This window comes from Patagioenas fasciata, chromosome Z (assembly GCF_037038585.1).
Source record: "Patagioenas fasciata isolate bPatFas1 chromosome Z, bPatFas1.hap1, whole genome shotgun sequence".
NCBI classification, from domain to species: domain Eukaryota; kingdom Metazoa; phylum Chordata; class Aves; order Columbiformes; family Columbidae; genus Patagioenas; species Patagioenas fasciata.
In genome coordinates, this window is record NC_092560.1 from 63,058,268 (window position 1) to 63,079,619 (window position 21,352).

At 39.5% G+C, this 21,352-nt stretch overlaps 1 protein-coding gene across 3 annotated transcripts in view; it reads left to right on the forward strand.

Annotated features, from left to right (window-relative positions):
• The window catches only part of FYB1 (FYN binding protein 1), a 70,049-nt gene that overhangs the window by 10,900 nt on the left and 37,797 nt on the right, over nucleotides 1-21,352 (forward strand). For 2 of the 3 annotated variants that reach the window (XM_065860578.2, XM_065860581.2), the window contains exon 2: nucleotides 11,641-12,787. In XM_065860578.2, the coding sequence (XP_065716650.1) occupies nucleotides 11,641-12,787 (1,147 nt within the window). Of the gene's footprint in view, nucleotides 1-5,987; nucleotides 6,116-11,640; nucleotides 12,788-21,352 lie in introns of those variants that run through there. The other variant, XM_065860579.2, reaches the window with a different exon arrangement.

The following is a 21,352-nucleotide window of genomic DNA, read 5'->3' on the forward strand; positions in this document are numbered from 1 at the left end:
ATCCATGAAAGTGCTTAGCACCTTTTCCTTTCTGGCCTTTGCAAATCAGCTGGATCTACTAGAATCAGAAGTATTTTTCAAGAAATTTCTCAATGCAAAGCACAAGAAACTGAAAAAAACATAATAAGAGGTAGACAAAAACATCTGATGCTGAATTAAGTGTATCTGAGATCGTGAAGCCTTGTTAAACTAGTTCCTGTTGTGTGCATATTCATTTGTTGAGAAGTTTGCTCTTAAAAAATTAAAGATATAATAGAGATTTTTGTAAATAGCCCCCAGTGCAAAGCACTACACTAGTTACAAGAAAGAGACACTACAGAATGATATCAGAGATCAGAGTTACATGGTGTCTTTCCCAGCTGAACACGGCATTTAGTGGTGAGCTCTACACTGTAGTTCCTTTTTGGACATTTCTTGTGTTATTCCTGGCACAAGAGCAGAACAAAAGGAGCCCAGCCTGGAAAGAAGGTTTCCTATCTAGCTCTTCAGTGAGTCAACAGGTGTTTTCAAATTTGGCCCTACCTCTGAAAGGTCCTTTCTTGAGAGCACACGAAGAACAGAAAGACATAAATTCATTTCCTTAAAATCTATTTTTGTCTTATCTTTATCTGGGATTGCTTGGCTGAACAAAATTTACCATGTTTGTTTTTTTTTTTTTTAAGCAAAAGCAACTTGACCACCTCTGATAAGATGTGAACAATTGCTACCACCAAGTGTAGGCCTGATCTCCCACTTTTTAAAAGGAAGCTAATAGTAAGAAATCATATGATATTAACAAAACCTAAATTGTTCTAATCAGAAACATTTTATTCAGAGGTTTAAGGAGGAGATTTTGAAGGGTAAAGGCCATTTGCTACCCACTTCCCAGAGAAAGCTCATAACAGCACTAGGTCATGCCCATAGATGTACAGACATTAGCTGTCAGTCCTCTGTGCCACCATAAGAAAGTGAAGAAGGGTGAACAATGAGAGTTGGACCTTACTCAGAGCTGAGATGCTTTTTAGGAAACATGGGTTTCTGTTTTGCTTCTCTGTACTAAAAGCAGACAAGACTTGAAGAGGTGATGGGCAGGAAAGGAGAGTGTTAAGTTTGAGTGTAGAAGCACGGGATGTCCATCCAGAGAGATCCCTCTCTCCCTCTCACAGGACTTGCACAACTCCTGAAGAGATATTTGCATGTTCTTGCACATTTGTCTGTCTCCCAGGCAGAGGCAGGGAAGGACATGTTGAGGAGAAAGGGAAGTCAGGAGTATTTTGCTAAAGTTCTCTGTTCCTCTTCCCGCTGCTATCAGCAGCTTGGCGTATGCGGAAGGGGGAGGTTGGGCGTATGGATAATCCCCTGGCCAACCATTTACATGAGAACATGCAGAGAGGAAATTCAAGCAACTTCATCCTTGAGAAAGTTGTTTCCTCCCTTTCTTCCCACCCAATCTCCCTTTCCCCCTCCCGAGGTTCTCTCTTCTTCTCTCCCTGACAGTAGCTGCTAAGATGGCCACCCCTACACTTTCAGGCTTGCAATGGCTTCAGCCAGCCCTGTGTCCCTCTGTGACAGGCTCAGCCCCAGCAGGGAAGCATGGGGCAACACAGGGTCCCATGTCCTGATGCAGGGGAAAGTTGGACATAGGCATTGCTGCTGCTGAGGGGCACAGGGGTGAGGGAGCACACCATCATGAGGGCAGGCAAAAGGCCACCCACCCTTCCCAGCTGCCAGAGCTCCTCTCTCCACACAAACTGCTGGTGACCAGCTCTCATCAGCCCTGCCACACTCCTCCATTCTCCCTCTCACCTCAATCTCTACTGATTTCCCCTCATACACAGCTTCTAGCAACTTCCTAGGCAGCCTACCTCCTTTACCAAGATGGATGCCAGGTCCTCTCCACATCCCTCTTGCATCATGACAGGAGCTGGGTGCTGCAAGCTCAGCCATCACAGCTGCATACACATCAGCTGTAACTTAGCTCATTAAATCATCTAATCAAGCTACCACTGGTGATCCGATGTGGCCGTCAACCACGCCTAAGTTGTGGGCTGTGAGGGCTGTTGGTGCTGGTACAAGCTCTGTGAGTCCTCCTAGCCTGTGTTTCATGGGGTTGTGTCTGTGAGCACTAGGGCTCTTGACCATCATGGTGAACTCTGCAATTTCAAGAGAGTTTTCTGGTGCTTGTGGAGGATTTAGTGAGGGCCTGGTGTTACTATTTGGTCTGTCTGGAGCGTTTCCTGCTGCTACACTGCTTTCAATTTCCTCTGAACTTCTGCTGATGAACCCAAGCAGACAGAACACAGGAGTACCAACACTGGCAAAAAAAACCCGCACAGTTTGCAGAGCGAAAAAGTGTAATTCAAAAGCTGCTTTATCTGAGCCCCCTTCATGAGTGAGCTTTGTGGCAAAAGGGGCAAGGAGGAGCCTGTGACATGGCAAGCGACACCGAAGGACTGCCTAGGGGTAGACAATAAAGGGAGGAGTGCAGGGCAAAGAAGGTGAGTAATTTGGTGGAATATGACAGTTAATACCTCAATATAAGCTTTGTATTCAAAGAAGAATTGCTTAAGATTTGAGCCAACAGAGCATTTCTAAGGTCAAGTCACAAAAAAGAAAGACTTTTGGAATGAGTTATTTATTACAGTGTGTGTACCCAAGCAGAAAACCAGGAGTTTAACATGCACCTGACTTTGAACCTTTACAATATGCTGGGCTTTCCTTCGTGACAGAAACCCATCCTTCACAAAGCATTTTCAGAACAGGGGGAGATTCTGACAGCATCTTTTGCCTTCTTTCTTAAAGTTGCCAATTCTACCTTTCTTTAGTAAATATAAATATTGGAAACAGATTTCTGCATTCTTTTTCAGTCAAATATAGTATTAATAGTTGGCACTTACAAGATTATAAGGAAAGAATTATGACAATTTAAAAAAGGCACAGCATTGACTTGAGGAGCTTTCAGAGAATACTGCATGTCAGCTGTCCACAAACAGCACCTGAAAAGCCCAGTTGTTCCCTTAAGCATGATAGTGCATGTAGACACCAGATAGTGCTGCTTAATTTGCTCACGACCAAATCAAACTTCTGTCAGAAATACTAAAACCAACTTCAAATGGCAACCCAATGGAAATGCAACAGCACATTTTTCAGGAAGTTTAGCTCTGTCTGCAGACACTGATAGCATTGACTGACGCTACAAGAAAAGTTCATTCTTGTAGTGTGGTGTAGGAACTGCAGGCAGAAGATTCAGCCAGTGGTCAGGAATAACAAGTTTTTACTGAAAATCAGGTACTTTCCAAAGTCATGCTGTAACAGGACTGTGGCGGTGGGGTGGGACTTTTTCCCAGAACTCCTGGCTTTGGGGAACAGCACAGCAGTACTAAGCAGGACTCCCACCTCTTTGCCCTGCCCTCTGATGAGATTCATGTACTTGAAGTGTTATCTCCATGAAACCAGGTAGACTGTGACTTTCTCAGTAGAAGTATGCAGAGACAATTCAGTGGAGAAATATGTCATTTCTACTGCTGCTCCTCATCTGCCACTAGGAGGCAAAAGACTCATAAGAGTAAGGAGGAAGCAGGAAGAGAAATTTCAGTGAAAAACTGCTAACATTGACTTCATCTTGCTGGGCACTCCGCATATTTGCATGTGTTGTATATTACATATACACAGACCAACACTATTCTGACTTAAAAAGAAGATTGCCAGACTTTCTTTAATGATATTCACGTACCCATCCAAAGGTACTCTCTCATATACATTTTTTTCTACATATGCATGGTTTAAGGATTACTTGCCCCAGCCAACCATCTGTGTCTTTTTCTTCTCCCACTCTCACTCACCACTAATTCTGTTATGTTTTGGGGTCATGTAATGGACTAAGATCAGTGAAATGGAAAAAGTTCAAAAAACATGGGAAGAAAAAAGATTTTTTTTTTTTATTTTGTATCATTTCCCTTCAGTTTACACCACCTCCAACAGTGGTACTGACACAGCTGTGGAGGTAATGAGATTCTTACTATCGGGTACTTTGTGAGCATTGAACTGGAAAGCCGGGATGGGAATGCTCAACCTTTCAAAGTATTTCAGAGCACAAAACAAAATCAGTAGACCAAATACAGCTTAAAAAGACACTTTTCCTGAAAGTACGTGGAAACAGAAAGCTGAATAAATGCTCTGATTGAAATAAATACTTAAGGTTACAGTCATTACAGTTGCATGTGGGAACACACCTTTGCTATTCTGGGATTTAGTTACTGGTTTTAGTCTACACGGAGTCTGGAATGGCATTCTTATACGAAAAGGCATTATCATTATTGATATTCTTGTCTTCCTTGAATATAATCTTGTGATTTTGTTCCTGGTAAAATATCTACAAGTTGTTTTTAGGCTTGCAGATCCTGTTCTTCAAAATATTGTTTCTTTCAGATTCTTTCTTCAACCTAAAAATAGCTAATTCCCCCAAATCACTCACAAATGTCCTTCACAGAAATAAGTGGAAGAAACTGAGAGGATCCAGGAAGCTGTTCCACCTGCAAGTGTAAAGTGAAGCGTATGGTAGACATTGCAGATGGGCAACTTTCACAGCAATTTCACAGCATAAACAGTTATTTTCATTATGTTTGTTGCAATTTATATTCTCAGCAGCATTCTATCAGTTAGGAATATATTTATTTCTGTGTATTGGATGAAAGAGAAGACAACAAGAACTGTCTAGCATTCAGAGTTGCAAAGATGAGCTCCTTCTTTGATCGTTACATGAGTTGTTTAGAACTGATACTGTGAAGAAACTCTTGCAGCCATGTTTACCTGTGCAAAATGACTATATTGCTACAGTTACAACTTAAACAAGTTGTGAAAACTGCCAGACAGTGTAGCAAAAGTCACAAAGTATAATCTGCCTTAATATTAATAATACATGCTCCACCATTGGTGATGATTGTTTATTTTCAAAAACAAATGTAATTTTGTAAATAAAATACAGTGTTTAACAGAATGACTAGAATAAAGAATTGCATTTCTCCCACTAAGAAAAAAACATTGCGTTATATAACAAAAAAATAGTTGTCATTCCCAAATGGCAAATATACAGCATGTGGTAGTGTTTTTAACTGAAACAAGCTCCATCCAGCACTCTAATAAGCTTCTGAATTAGCTAAGAAGTTTTTGTAATATTAAGCTGAAAATAGTAAGCTCTCCCAATGTTTTATTTTGACATCCACAGCAAATACTAAGCAAATCATGCAGAAGGAGAAGTGATCGATGATGAGGAACAGTGAAACAATTTCTTATGAAGCTCAAAGACACACAATTTTTCTTCTGCAATCTCATTCCTGTGCAGAGCTCCAGCATCTTCACTAAGCTCTATTTAGAAGGTTCTGCATTTGTGATTTGGGTTTATCTTCTGCACAAACACACATTTATAATTTCTTGTGAAGATTATTTTCTCAACATCGGTTTTCCTGTCCTACATCACCCTTCAAAGTCTTTGATTTGTGTTATGAACTCACAGGCACAAAGACAGAAAAAATGTATGATCAAAGTTTTAAAAAAACCCATATCTTCATATAGCAAAAGCTTTTAAAAAACTGGCCATCAGAATCACTAGTGATCCTACCAGCAAAGGTAGCAGCAAGCAAACACGTTAGTTGACAACTGGTGAGTAGGAATATATGCAGTCACTCTCAATGGCAGCTGGAGACTAAACTGGAAGACCTGTGACGGATGTCCTCTTGTATTTACACTTGTAATTGCCATGCATATTTATAAGCCATTTGTATGTAAAGATTCACCCTTGTATGCACCACTGTAGTTTCACAGGACTCCACAATATGGGGTAAATGCAATACTTTTAGGTATCAAATGGTGAATACTGCTGATGGCAGCGGCCAGTCTAAACACATTTTAGTTCCCTTTTCCCCCACCACTTCTTGCCTAATATCCTGAGGAGAGCAGTTTTCTTTACTAATGATGATAACGAAACCCACAAGCAGCATTCTGATGTAAACCCTTGCTGAGAAGCAGAACTCTTAGCAAACACACCAGGCTCTTAGAGTGATTAACCTGTGGATAGTCTCCTAGAACGAGACAGTTTTTCTGCTTCTATCAAAATATTGAAGAGCTTTTGGGAATCCAGGTAAATTGTTGTATATGTTTGTCTTAGGAATAAAAGTGTAAATTTCCAGGAGAAACAGAATTAGTATCAGGTATTACACATAACCTCATATAACTGGCAATTTTAATTGTAGGTTTTACTTAGAATTTGTTGTGGAGCTGAAAAGATGCCAAACTGACAAAATGGAACTTTCTCTCTCAAAGATCTGTGTTTGGTTCCCTGAAATCCTACTAAAAACAGTTGTAATTTCAGTGACTTTTGCATTTTGAATAACAGAAATAGTATCACATAAAGGCAATTAATTTCTAGTAGTTCCTTTTGCATCATTTTTGGCTGGCTGATTTGTGGGTGGGATATTTTTTAATATAGCATACTCCAGATTCAGTTATCAGTGTGTGTATTTTGTTTGTAGTGGGTCATGGAAAATAATTTTCTTTCCAGTGGTGAGTCAGAATGGTACCCAATGGCTTAAAAATGCACAAAATTTCCTTTAAAGTCATATGGGATCTTGAAATTCTAGAAATAGCGGTAGGAACTTTTCGGTAGCAGGAACTGGAGTTTTTCTTGCTTGAGACTTAGAGATGTTACATTAATTTTAATGGAATAATCAGAGTCTAATAAAAGATGTTCATAAGGCACTCATTGTATGCTTTAGCTATAAATGAGGTTCTCAGTGAAGAGAGATCTGTTTGCTTCATTTCTGGGCAGAGTCACTAAAAAATTTACATCATTCTGAAAGCTGTTGATTAGCGTAAGAGAAAAATAATTTTAAAAGCCCAAATTATTAAGTATCTTGAAACTCTGTGCTTCCATAAAATCATGTTAAATAATATTGTAATCCCTTTTCAGAACGGGATATTAGTTAGTCAGTTTTTATTGCATAATAGTTGCTGACGACAAACTGAAGCTGCCAGGCTGCTGCTGTTGAAGACTGAGTTGCTAATGGTTGATAGTTTTTCTGATTTTGGGCCAGGACATGGATGAAGAGAGGACTGTGCATGGATAGATGCTTTGGCCTGGTGCGTAGGCTGTTTCAGCAATAGATTGGGACAAAGCTGGGATGTCATCTGGCTGTTCTGTTCAAGCTTTCGTTAGTCCTGGTCTAAAACTGACCTGGAGTGGATGAACTATGTTATCCTCTCATATTCCTGTAACATAATGTAGTTGGTTTTGTGATTAAGTAAAAGATGAGAAAAAGTGACAAGAGAGGAACAAAAAAAGTGTAGAGGAATGCACAACAGAAAATATAAGGAATATAGTGTGAACAAGCTGGAACATTGTCCTGTCTGATCTTGACAACCACATGTTCTCAAGAGTGTGGTGGTTTTGTCTTGCTGTGGTTAGAGAGGTTTGAAACAGTGCTCTCAGGATAACATGCAAGTTGCCAGCCACTCACCAGAGAATCCTTTAGATTTCTGTCTATCCTCCCCATCCTAGAGGTTTACCTTTCAAAAATCCCCAGACAGCAGAATAGCCTACCTCTTCCTTATTTAATATCTGATGGGGACTCATTTGTCTTGTATGCCAGCCCTTCTATTAGCAAGTCTTTTTGTTTGAGCAGATGCTTTCTGCCTTCTTTCCATGCTTCTGCTGCCTACTTTCATAGGGACAGAGTCTTGTAACATCTTAACTCCACTTTCCAAATGCTATGCTGACTATTAGAGCAAATCTTCTTTAGCTAGCAATTTTAACTAGACTCAAGGGGAAGAAAAGCAACTTGGAAATTATTTATCTCTTCTGGAAACAACAAAGTTGCATAATGATCATTCTGCCCTGTCTGAAAAGGAAATATTCAAGCAATAATTTATCACAAATTCAGAATGGCACCAGCATCTTGTGCAAGAAACTGAACTTCAGTAGACGTTAAATAAAGCCTTTGTGTTGCCAAATAATTTTCAGATCTGTATTTTTCTGTAACTTTCATATTTCATTTTCCTTGGCTTTTCTGTCCAGTTCCTGATTCCTTATATCCTGTCCATGGGTTAGAGCTCAATTCCCTTCGTGGTTAACAGCTTCTGTGGTTATTTCACTACCACAGAATCCATGAGCATACACACTTTTATTCTTAAAGGGGCAGCTTTATAACATTCATTTTATTACTTTCTAGCAAAGTCATCAAGATCTCATTCTGTTAAAAGATTATGAGTTTTTAAAAGCCTGTTTAGAGCTTATCGCTTGGGAACAGAAAGGAAAAACATACAGTTGAGAAGTGAAAAAATGAGGTTATTTTTCCTTTACAAATCAGATCTGCATGTATTTTGAAGAATTGCACAATTCTTTGTATTATGAAGAGTTACATATATTTCATTTGCTTAATGATTGATCCAGTGTTGCTGTTTGAAGAAAGAGCAACCACAAGGGGAAGTTGAAATGAAAAGATCTTTTGGCTTCACTGAGACTGGAAAGTAAAAACTGAGAGCATATTTATGCCAAAACAAAACAAATGGGTTTTAATCAGGCTGCTAGTTGAGACTGGAATATATACAGCAAATTCAGGAAGAATACAGCTGGAACCTTTATATTTCTTGTGTTCTCATTACACTGTACTTCAGTACAGAAGTGTGCAAGTGTATCTTGGTACCTGTGTGAGCCTCTGTTGAAATCAGTGGGAGGCTGGGAATGCAAATCTGCTTGATGAATCTATAGAATGGGAACTAAAACATGGGTGTGGTTCTAGATTTTTTCAAGCACATTTGAATAATGTAACCATCTCGTATCAAAGCAAAAGTTACTGTGTACCTTATGTGCTGCTTCAGGTTCAGATCAGAAGCTGAAAAGCCAAAATATTTTGCACTGAGTTTCCCAATAGAGTGCAAAGAGAAAGTTCAGAAAATAATCAAGCACTTCTTATGTAAGACTCTTCTGTCCCACAGGCACTTTGCACTTTAGGGGGGAAGGGTAGACTGAACTTAATCTCACTTCTGAATCTTTTCAAGTTCCCATTTCATGATTTACAACCTATTGTATGTGCTAATGGAATACGTAACCACTGTCATTTCTGGAAAGGGGAACACAGAAACTGTGGGTATTACTCTGTGAGCAGGGCCCCAGATAAAATATACTCTCTTTTTTCCCAGTTCTCTATCTATCTACCTGGCCACTCAGGTTGTGCATTAGAATCCACAATATGGCTTCTAGTATAACATAGCTTAAAAAAGCAGGAACTGGTTATGTATGTCAAAGGGAAGCTGAAAGGTTCAATACAGTTATTCTCTTCTGATTCTTAGAGTGTTACCTTTACCACACACTGTTCAGCATAACTGAATTATTAAAGAGGCTACATCGGTGATTGTAAACCCTTCCATATGCCCAAGAGCTTTTTATTTTGAAGAGTTCACAAATCTGAATGATTTGGGCAAGGTTTGTTCACATCACTGGGAAGAAAATTATGAAAAGAAATCAGTTGACAGTCCTAACACGGCAGTAGTGAATGGTTCAGTATATTTGAAAGCATGTATGAATGTAATTTATCTTGCTATTGAAAGGATGTAGAAAACATCAGAAACCACATGTAAGAAGTTCTTTCAAAGCTACATTTCCAGCTCCCAAAAGGTCTACATGCTAAATGCCTCTTGTCCAGAACGTTCACATTACTGTAGTTCGACACAGTACATTTTCCTAAATTTCAAATGGCAGAGGCAGCAGAAGAATCAATTTATTGTTGTAACTTTCAAAAGAAATTAGGTGATGAATTGACCAAGCAGCTCATCAGATTATGATTTATAAGTTCTGAAGACCTCAGACACTGAGGTAAAGTTATAGTATCTTTGATGGTTTATATTCTGATACAGAAGTTAATAAAACCCATACACTAGTTTAAAGTTAAAAGAACAGAGACAAAGAACTTTGTTATTTTCTCTGGCATTGCAATTAGCTTAACTTCCTGTTTAAGCAAGTAAAATCGGTGCCTTGTGAGGTATTGGGGGAAAAATCTTGAATGATTACTGATACGTATACATCCCTCTGCAGTGTAATTGTGTGTGTATGAATGCATATACATCAACCAGCATTAGATGGCTTAAACCTGATAATCTCCATGGTAAATGTGTATTTCCTCCCTTCCCTATATGTGCAAAAGAGATAACAATATGGTGCTCTGAGGATAAGTTTGATATATGTTTATGTTGTTTTGACTACATTCGTTGTAAGTAATTTTGTGGTACAATGTAGCAGCTCAGAAAGACTGAATTTCTTGGTGATATTGAGAGATTTGTGAAAGTCAACCTTAAGTTGAAGAAGTCACAGGTAAAACTACTGCAACGTAACAGGCAACTCATGTAATCAGATACAATCAAACAGAAGGTAAAAGTAGCAAAACCCCAATTTAGAAGCTCTTGTTAATGAAGTAAAAAAAAATAAAAAAAAAAATACTGAACACTTGCCAAACTGTACTGAGTGAAGACACAATTCATTCTTCAATCTCTTTCTAAAATTTTCTTCATACTCTTCTTTATCATGCTTTGGAGTGATACTCATTTGTTTCCAAACAGCACCCTTCCCAGTTATAACATCCCCATTTTACACCATTAGTCTTACATTTTATTAATAACTTCCCCACACAAAACAGATCCCATCCAAACAAGCTGTGAATCACCAGCATATCTGCCACAGCTGCACCCCTGCTGCCGCTGTTGGGTGGGAAGGGACTCCCTGCTGCAGAAGGCTTTTGGAACCCAAATGTTGTTCCCAGTTCCCATTGGCGCCATCCTTCACTGTGCTGTGTTGTAAGTGTATTGAATTCAAACATATTGAGCTTTTGACCCCAGTTCATATTAAAGACTGGTCCTGAAAGGTATAAAATAGGGTGGACCAATTAAAACATTTTCAGATGAAGGTAGATTTTATCCACTTGGAATTGTTCAACTTTATTTTGGTTTTGGTCTTCTTTTTCTTTTTTTTTTTTTTTTCCCCCAGGAAGTTAAATATCTTTGACAGTATCTGGGTGTGTTGACTGCCATTTTACTCCACATATTTTCATTTTACATCCACATATGTGTGGGTTTTTTTCAGATAAAAAATGGAGAAGAGAAAAAAGGACAAAGTGAGGGTCAGGGAGCAGTAGGGAAGAAAACTGCTGAGAAGGGAAAGAAAAACTGACACACACAGCCAACCAGAATATTTTCTGTTTCACAAAGGAAGCTGCAGTTCTCCAAAGAGCTGGCAGGAATAACTCCAGTCTGGTACATAATCCAGGTTCTAGTGCAGCCTATGCTTCTCACTGCAGGACACTCCTATTGTTAGGGCGTTCAGTTTCCAGTTTCAGAAATAAACAGAAATTATAGTATGCCCAGAAGGAGCTGCCTGACCACTCTCCAGAGGCAGTACCTGCACTGAAAATTTCGAAAGATTATACAACCACAGCAAAGATAGAATAAAATGCTCAGCTTGCCTAACCCTACAGGAAGATGTGCTACAATATCTCCACTGCCAATCAGCAGTACTACAAGCCTCAGACCAGGAAACTCTTCAAAGTACAGTATGTGTGAACATTGCAACAGTGACTTTCTCATTGCTGCTCTTTCTTTTTCTCTTCTTTATGCTTATAGGACAGCAAGGCAGATGTGAAGTCACTCATGGCGAAATTTAACACAGGTAGCACTCCCACAGAGGACGTTTCTGGTAACAGCCGAACCTTCAAAGTCCTAGGACAACCTACCCACACGGGATTACAGACAAGGAAAGCAGCACTTGAGAAATTTGCAAGTCAAGGAAATACAACTTCTTCAGGACCCAATACCTTTCATAAGCCTGTTCATCCTAAACCTCCTCTGGCAGTCAAGCCTTCAACTGATGATAAAACAGAGAAGGAGCTAAAGCCACCATATTTGAAACCAGTGACACAAAAGTTTGGGGTTCAGCTTCAGGCAACTAACAGAGAAAATGATGGAAAATCTGGATATACTAAACCTCCCACCAAAACCAGTGACTTGACAAAAGAAGAGTCAAAGCCTCCGTATCCAAAACCTGTAGGGAACAAGTTCCTTAACTCTTTTCCTCAAGAGAAAGAAAAAAATCCACTGGGAACAAAACCAAATTCAAATTTTGCACCACAGGAGAGTGAAGCAAAACCAGCATTTTCAAAAGTAACTGGAGTTAAGGAAAAGTTCATGTCTGCAACACAAGAAAATGAGCCCAAGCCTCCTTTCTCTAAACCACCTCTTGCACAGAAACCTTCTCTAAACCATGAGGTCTCTCACAAAGAAGGCACTTCTAATAAAAATGTTTTCCTGCAAAAAGGACTATCAGGCCCTAAACCAAATATACGGTCTTTTAAAGCAGCAAAGGAAATAGATGAAAATAGTAACTGTGCTGCAGAAGCTCCAGGCAGTCATTTCTCTAACGTCGTTCTGAAACCTACTGGCCATTGGTCCAGCTCAGCCCAAGGCACCCTCAAAAACGTGGAGGAAGAGACTGAAGAAAAGGGAATGAGTGCAGCCAAGAATGTTTTTATCAATAAAATCATGCAGGAAGAATCAGGTTCTTCTTCTGCTAAGTTCTGTAAGACAAATACAGCGCTTGCTGCAGAAAGGCCATCAGGTGGATCAAAAGAGAAAGAGGATGGGGACAAGAGCTCAGAAACCCCCAAGCGGAAAGCCTTGCCCCTGCTGTTCAAACTGGGCCAGCCCCCACAGAAGCCCAGCAGACCCCCCAGTGTGGACCTGGAAAGGTTCCGGAAGAGCAGCCCAAAAGACAGTGAGTCCTCTCTGTTCTTGCTTTCTTGGGTATTTGTTTTTTCAGGTTTTTAGTTCCCAATTTGTTTCAGGTGGAATTCTGTCTTCTGTTCAGAAATAACATGAGACTTGTGCACTAGACAGACCCCTAAAGCTTTAACTTCTGCTTGTGTCTCTTCTGTACAGGACAGAAATTAAAATAATATGCTCCCTCAGTGATGAACTTCAGGATTAATGTTTTTTATATTGAGTTTATTTATTTTTCAAAACTACTTGGCTATACATATAACTTCTGTCAAGGAGTTTAAGTCTCTTTCTCAGCAGACTTCCTATAAATGAAATGTTCAAGTTGTGCACCGTGTTCTCAACAGTAACTTCCTGGACAAAGCTTGAGGGCCACCAAGATTGTATAATACAACCTGTAGTAATCACTTCTCTTTTTTTTTTTTTTTTTTTTTTTTACCTTTCACAATGACTCATCATAGTGTGACCCTATAAATTAATGTATTTTAAAGCTTGTTTAGAAAGGTAAACACTATGAAAAATTACAGAATCCATGTTCCTATGTGGAGCTGCATCAATTTTTTACCCAGATCTGAATTCAGACTCCAAAAACATGGACTTAGTATTTCCTGCTATGTTTGCATGATTTCAGTAGTGTGGCAGACTCAATAGCACCTGAGGCTCTGCTTCACTGTTTTTGTGAAGAACCAAGCCTCTGAACTTTTTGATGGTCATAATCCAGACTAGGTTTACGTAAAATTTGAGATGGTCTTGTGCGTGTGATGGGAGTTTCTGTGAACACATATAAAATATCTGGGAGGACACAAACCCTGTGAAAAAAAAATTGCTGTGACACTAATCCTGCAAAGGGGTTTGCCTCAACAGGTTCTTTTCATCACATAAGACAAGTTTCAGCAACGATATAAGCTGTTTCTGAGGCACTCAAAATATGCCCTTGAAATTCTCATGTAAAAATGTGATTTCTTAGACTTAGACCCATAAATCAACTGTAACCTCTTTGAAGGAGAAATCAGTTTTGTGGAGGTTCTGAATGCCCTTAATTCTCCCTTAAATCCCCTGTATTTCAAACTTTTGGATTAGGGTTTTCCTCCAAAGTTTTTTGGCACAGTTTGACAAATCTGAAAAGTTAAAATCAGCCACTATACCTATTGACATGTTTCTGTTACAAGTTTTATACTATAATAGCTGAAGGAGTCTTTCTCTTTTTTCTTGTAGCACTGAGTGCTAGGAACTATGATTGCAGAAGAAATTTTGATCATATATTAAAATGAAAGTTTTAAGATGTATTGGCCTAAAGGAAAGTTGTTCTTGATCTTGGTACATGAGAGAAATAAAGACAGAAATAAACATTTATAATGGTGTGACATTTTTATGTTGGATTTTGGATTTTTGTGTTTGTTTTGGGGTTTTGTTTGTTTGTTTGTTTCTTAATGCACTGTTGTCTACATTGAGCTCTGGAAGCAAAGAACATATACAAAGCTTGCATTTTTTTTAGCTCAAGTAATTTTAACCAGTTATGTCCTGCAACATATTGTGTCAGAGGATATACACAACTAATTATTTCTGATAATGAGGAGCATTTCACCTATGTTGGTCTGCCTTAGCCATCTCTCTTAGATTTAATTAAATAGATTAAACTTACTCTTAAATTTTCAGTATAGTCAGTGGGAAAGGGAGATGCCCAATGGTTTGATTCAGAGCATTAAAGTTAGATGCCTAATGTAGCTCATGATAGATATTCTGAATAATTCCACACAGTGCATGTGCAGTACATTACGTACATTAATGTAATTTAATTGATACAAATTTGTCATTGTGTCTTCTGTATTTAGAATACAGTATGGCTTGTGCTTTAGCAGTTCTGAATGCACAAAAGACTGGTCTTCCTGAGGGAGAAGGCATTCAAAGGGGTTATCAACTGATGAAAAATCTCAGAATTGACTTTCTCTAATGACAGAAAGCCACACTATAAGCATAGCGTGCATGCAACTACAAATTCTGTTATTATTCATTCCACACAAAAAATAAGAGTGTATTGGTAACATAAAATGTACTTTCTTGTCCACTGCTACATTCTGCTTTTCCTGTGCTACCTTACAGTAATGGAAATGTTTTCACAACTCCATGATCAGGGCCAGATCCTCAAATGGTGTAAATTTGTGCATCACTTTAAAAGAAACATAACAATTTACAACAGTCTGAGCAGCAGCTGCCCCTTCTCCATAGAACACTGATCAATATTGCTGGCTTTACTGGAGTGCCCAGAGCAGCCTCAAATAGGAAAGACAGAGTTTTCAGCAAATGACAGCAGCAAATATTTTTATTAAACAAAGTTTAATCTAGTTCTAGCTAGCTAGAACTCTGAGAAGTCCTAAAAGAGGTTGGAAACACCCCAAACTGCAATTAGTTCTTTTTTAAAATACATTTGTAAAGTAATTAGTAGAGGAAATATTTTATTTCTTAATTTGTTGGTTTTTTGTTCAGTTGGTTTTTGTTTGTTTGTTTTTTCTGGTTCCCATGCATTTATAGAAACAAAGCATTCCTTCATCCTCTTTTTAAACCTGAGGGTTAGAAATTTTTGTCCTGTGCATTTAAAATGCATATTGTGAACAAAGCTGCAAGGATAATACCAGAACATTCACTAGAAGAAAGATCTCCATTTGTCACTACCCAGCACTACCCTAGCCACCAGCCTGGATGATTTACACTGGGAACACAAGCTAAGGATGTAGCTGCCCAGTGTAGTGGCACAGGTTGTCCTCCAAACACATTGCAGAAAGCAGTAAGTAGAACTAAACTGCCTGACGTTAAATTATGTGCTTCACAGTCTTTGGGTCATGGCACGACTGAAAGATTTAGGAACAACATTAATATGAAGCTGTTTGTAGTGGCCCTGAACTGCAGCCTTCCCCTGTAGAGCTGGCACATAGACCTTGATGTTCTGATTGGCTTTAATTAATTAATTTGTGACTTGAATTCTTCACAGAACAATTCTGGTGGAGAGACCAGGTATTCTAGAGTGAATCTTGAACAAACTCCTTTTCAGCTCAACAAAGCTATTCGTTACTGCTGAGTTTCTTGGAACATTAAACTCGAATGACAAAACAGATCTGCCTTGGAAAGGCAGTTAAAATGAATTATTCTCTGTCTTTAACCGTCATTTCGAGAATCAAAGTCATGCCAGGAAGATGCCACCCCCACAGCACAAATTCTTCCTGCTCATTACTTTGTCCTGATAAACAGGAGCTTGCCATAGTTGCCTAGTTCGCTGCTGTGATTCAGGTGCTAAGTAAAAAGAACAAGCAAATGTAAATGGTTTTCCCATCCAGCAAAGCTTTCTGAGGCCTAACCTTAGGGGTTTTGATCTGCACTAGGGCAAAAGCTAGGTTTTGGGTCAGCGTTTGAGAAAAGAAAAGCTGCACACATGGTGGCTGTTATACTTGTGCCAGAGGCGTGTGCCTGAGGTGCTGAAAACCTCATACTACCTGATTTAAATAATTAGTTTGAACTTGACTTTCTCAGAAGTATCAATTCACCTGTTTTTCTTTGGTTGCTATCTCTCCCTCTGAAATTTGTTTTGCTGTTTTTTCGTAATTACTGCGCCTAAAATAACTTTAAATGTTAGAGGTTGAAGGGCTCACCTTAGATGTAGCAGTCTTAGTCATGTGTGGGAGGAGGATTTAAACCGTCCACCATGACTACATTAACACCAAGGGATGTTGTTCTGGTGTTGGTCTTGCTTTTGACTAGAAATTCTCACCTGGTCCTGAAAAACTTTTCACAATAGAAGTTCTGTAGATACAAGTGTTGTGCTGAGGAAAGTGTGACTATTTATGCGTCACTATTTTCCAGTAAAGGCAGGCTTAAAGAAATTCCTGTCTGGACACGTGAATACAGGGTGCTCTGGTAAATCCCTGTGTTATGTCCCATTATAGTAATTTTCCCTTAGAGTCAATTACATTTACATCAGCTCAGAATCAATGAGATGCACATGCTTTCTCGATTCAGAAAATAATACTAACAATACTGTTTTGTAATAAACACACAAAGTGCAAACAGGGCTTTGTTAGAAAAAAAGAAAATAAGAGCAACAAAGCCATTTTGCTGACAGTTTTCCATGTGAGGTCACAACTGTACTGCTGCTTTCAGGGAAGAAGTGCACCTGGGCTGACGATCAGCAGAATTGTGCACGTACAGATGGCCACCCACATAAAGTCAGTTGAAGTCTCAGAGTCCTGGTGCTCTACACGCCTCTGAACACCTCATGAATGATCAACAGTGGGCCTTCAGCTAGTGAGAGTATTTTGAGTTGTACTGGAAGAAACAAAAGGAAACTCTATTCAATCTAACAGAAAAGAATATGTAAGAAAATTCTCATTATTTATAATTCAGGTTATGGTTGTGTCTGCAGTCTTTGCTGAGGTTCTGTTCTGCAATGGATTGGTACTCACACGGTGACATGGCTATGTGAGTTGGGACAAACAACTAGAGCAAAAGGAGGAATTAGAACCTGAAGTGCGTTGTCAAAGTTATCAGAACACTCTGTTCGCAAATTAATTAGCTATCAAGCACCACTCTTGAGGATGGTAGATGTCTCAACTGTCTTTGCAAGGCTCCTTAGAACCAGGCAGTTGTTGTTCTTACTTGACAGCAAGATGAAAGAGCAGCTTTCAAAGTTACAAAGAACAGGGTGTTTTTTTTCATCACAGGATGTCACTGTTGTTTACTGCAGAATTTCGACTTAAAAGGTCAATGTAGGTTTTCTTTTTTTACCTCAGTGCTCAACTGGATAAAGTTACACAACAGCTCAGTATTAAGGTGCAAGGGGATAAATATAACTTGAACTACATCATCTGTTTCTAAGTCAGATTAAACTAAAAGTAGGTGATAATATCAAACAACACTGCTCCTGGGTGTGGTGGAGGTAGCTGTGTGTAAAGATGTGATACCTCTGTTTCCACAGGTGAGCTACAGAATGCCATAAAACCCTGTACAGCTCAAGAAAGTGTCAAAATTATAATTTCAGAATAGCACAATAAGTACATGCAACACAATGCCTGCCTTTTGCTATACAGAGCTGAAACTTCATTTTAAGCAAGATCAGAAATGTACTGAAGAGGGACAAATTGTGGGGATGTGGAGACCTGCAAGGATTTTTAACTAATCATTTATTAGATTTAATTATGTCGATGTATATTATTTTTGGTTGCCTATGCATTTACATGAAAACTGTGGAAGTGAGTTGAAATTATGATATATAGACCTGCCAAGAAATTAACTTTGCAGGATCTGCTTGAAGCAACTGCAAAATATGGACGAGTAGTTGTATGTAGACTTTAGTAGCAAAGAATGTAAAAGCTCTTCAGCATTCATTTAAGGCCATTCCTCTCTCTTCTCCTCTGAAAGTGAGAGAACTCAAATGATTCTTCTTTCAGCAGCATTATACTGCAATATTTCACAGCTCTGAGAAAAAAGGGAATCAATTGTTGAAGTTCCTATAAATTAAGAACAATGCTTAGCTGAAATGTAGTCAAACTTGTGCATTTGTCATGAAAATCAGACCACAACATAAGAAATCTCACACACTGCACATTATTTGGTACAAGTTCAGTACACATGCAATGACAGTGTGGTTCTGACCCTGAACGAGCTGTCTCACTCATGGGATTAGTATAAGATCAGTTTCAAAAAAGAAGTTTAAATTCATCATAATATCAATATTATTTCTTTGGCCATTTTTCAATAGTTCAACCTGTCAGTTCCAAAATACCAGTTGAATTAAATTTTCCTCAATCTTTTTGCTCACATCTTCGTTCTCCAGCTATAATTACATCCACAATAATTATAGAATATGCATTAAGACTGAATTTTTTTAAAAGTGAAGAATAGATACATGCTTTCGGCCTTCTTCAGTCAAGACATATTTTTTTTCAGATTTTTTAAGAGTCTCCACAGCAAAGAATATTAATGCTATGAGGAAACCCTGGCACAGTGAAGTTTTTGAAACATTACCTTTAACTGGTCAAGTATTCACCATATAATTCTGCTAAAATATGTGGACAAGACTACAAATGAAACTGCTAGTATGGTTTACAGTACTAAAAAAGAGAAATCACTGCAATTCAAAAATGAATGCAACCATGCAGATAGAAGTATGAAAGAGACAAGTTATTTATCTGCCTAAGGAAATTGATAAAGCTGATCCAAGTTATAGATAAAATAAGACTTGAGGGAAACCAACATTTAGTATTTTCCTATAGAAAATTGTTCTGGGTACAACTTGATCTTGTGCATTAGAAAGCAAAAGTTAAAAAAAATAAAAAACATTGCAAATTAGTATGTAAATTCATTGTCATTGATTATTTCCTTAGCTACAACAGTCTGCAATATCTTTCAAATAACTCAATGTGTATTTTTAGTTATAAAGGAATAAAACATATCTTTCAACAAGCCACCAGAGAAAATTCTCAGCTGTGAATTGTCATAGCTTCTGCAGTTGGCACATTCATAGATCTTCCCCTAAAGATCTCAATTTTTGTTTGCTAGGTCTCATGTGCCACACTTGTTTCCTTCCAGATGATCTGACTGTCGTAGAATTAACAGTACAGTAGGGGTTGTTTATATCGTAGTATGGAGACACAGAACTATATTTTTAACCTACAGAGTCACATAGGTGGTTGACTCCACACCTCGAGACTGCCTCCAATAAGAAAGAAAGAAGTGTAATTGTAGTAGGCAATTCCCTTCTGAGAGGGACAGAGGGCCTAATATGCAGAGTTGACCCTCATCATAGGGAAGTATGTAGTCTACCAGGAGCTCAGATGGGGGACATCACCAGGACACTCCTCAGCCTGGTGCACCCAATAGACTACTACCCACAGCTGATCTTCCAGACAGGTGGAGAGGAAGTTGCATCCCGTAGTCTGAGGGGAATGAAGAAAGATTTCAAGGCCTTGGGACAGTTGGTGGAAGAGTCTGGGGTACGTTATTTTCTCTTCTCTCCTTCCATTTTTGGGTGCCAATGTGGGATGGAATAGAAGAATTAAGTCCATAAATGACTGGCTACAAGACTGGTGCTACAGGCAGGGCTTTGAATTCTTTGATAATGACTGGTTTTACAAGACATCAGTCCAGACAGTGATACGTGCCAAAGGTTTATCTCACAGGGGCAAAAGGATGCTGGGACAAGAATTAGCAGGGCTCATTTGGAGAGCTTTAAACTAGATTTGAAGGGGGATGAGGTTTTAGCTGGGCTTGCACAAGTGGGGCAGCACTCTAGAACTGATGAAGACCAGGAGGCCTCCCATCCCCCTAGGGTGAAATCAGTGTGCTCAGCTCATTCCCTGAAATGCCTGTACACCAATGCGTGCAGCATGGGGAATAAGCAGGAGGAGTTAGAAACCTGTGTTTGGTCAGGAGATTATACTCTGGTGGCAATTGCAGAGACATGGTGGGACAGCTCACACGACTGGAATGTGGTCATGGATGGCTATGTCCTTGTCAGGAAAGACAGGCCAGCAAGGCAAGGTGGTGGAGTTGCCCTTTACATGAGAGAGCCACTACAATGTATTGTCCAGGCATGGATGAGGAGTGAGTTTAGAGTCTGTGGGTGAGAATTAAGGGGCAGGCTGGCAGGGGCGATACTGTTGTGGGTGTCTATTACAGGCCACCAGATGAGGGTGAGGAAGTTGATGAGGCCTTCTGCAGTCAGCTGAGAGCAGCCTTGCAATTACAAGCCCTGGTTGTTGTGGGGGATTTTAACTGCCCTGCTGTTTGCTGGAAGGACTACTCAGCCAGCCACAGTCTTGGAGGTTCCTCCAGTAAATTGATGATGCAAATGGTGGAGGAGCCGACTAGGAGAGGTGCACTGCTGGACCTCATCCTCACTAACAAAGAGGGTCTGGCTGAAGCGGCAAATGTTGAGGGCTGCCTTGGCTGTAGCAGCCATGAGATGGTGGAGTTCAGGATCTCATGTGGTAGGAATAGAATATCAAACAGAATCACAACCCTGGACTTCAGTAGGGCAACCTTTGGCATTTTCAAGCAATTGCTAAGGGAAATCCTGTGGGAAAGGGTACTTGAAGGTAAAGGGGCCCATGATAGTTTGTTAGCATTCAGGGACTGCTGCTTCCAAGCTCAAGATCAGAGCATTCTGACACATAGGAAGTCAAGGAAGGGAGGCAGGGGACCTACTTGGTTAAACAGGGAACTGCTGGGCAAACAAGTGGAAGAGGAGAGTTTATAGATCATGGAAGGAGGGGCTGGTCACTTAGGAGGAATATAAGCTGTTGTCAAAGGATGTAGGGACGCAACTAGGAAAGTTAAGGCCTCCTTAGAATTAAACCTTGTGAGAGGGGTCAAGGACAACAGAAAGAGCTTCTTCAAATACACGGCAGATAAAACTAACACCAAAAGCAATGTAGGCCCACTGATGAATGAGGTAGGTGCTCTGGTGACAGAAGATACAGAGAAGGCAGAGTTACTGAATGCCTTCTTTGTCTCTACCTACACTGCCGGAGGCTGCCCTGAGGAGCCTCGTACCCCTGAGGCCCCAGAAGAAGTT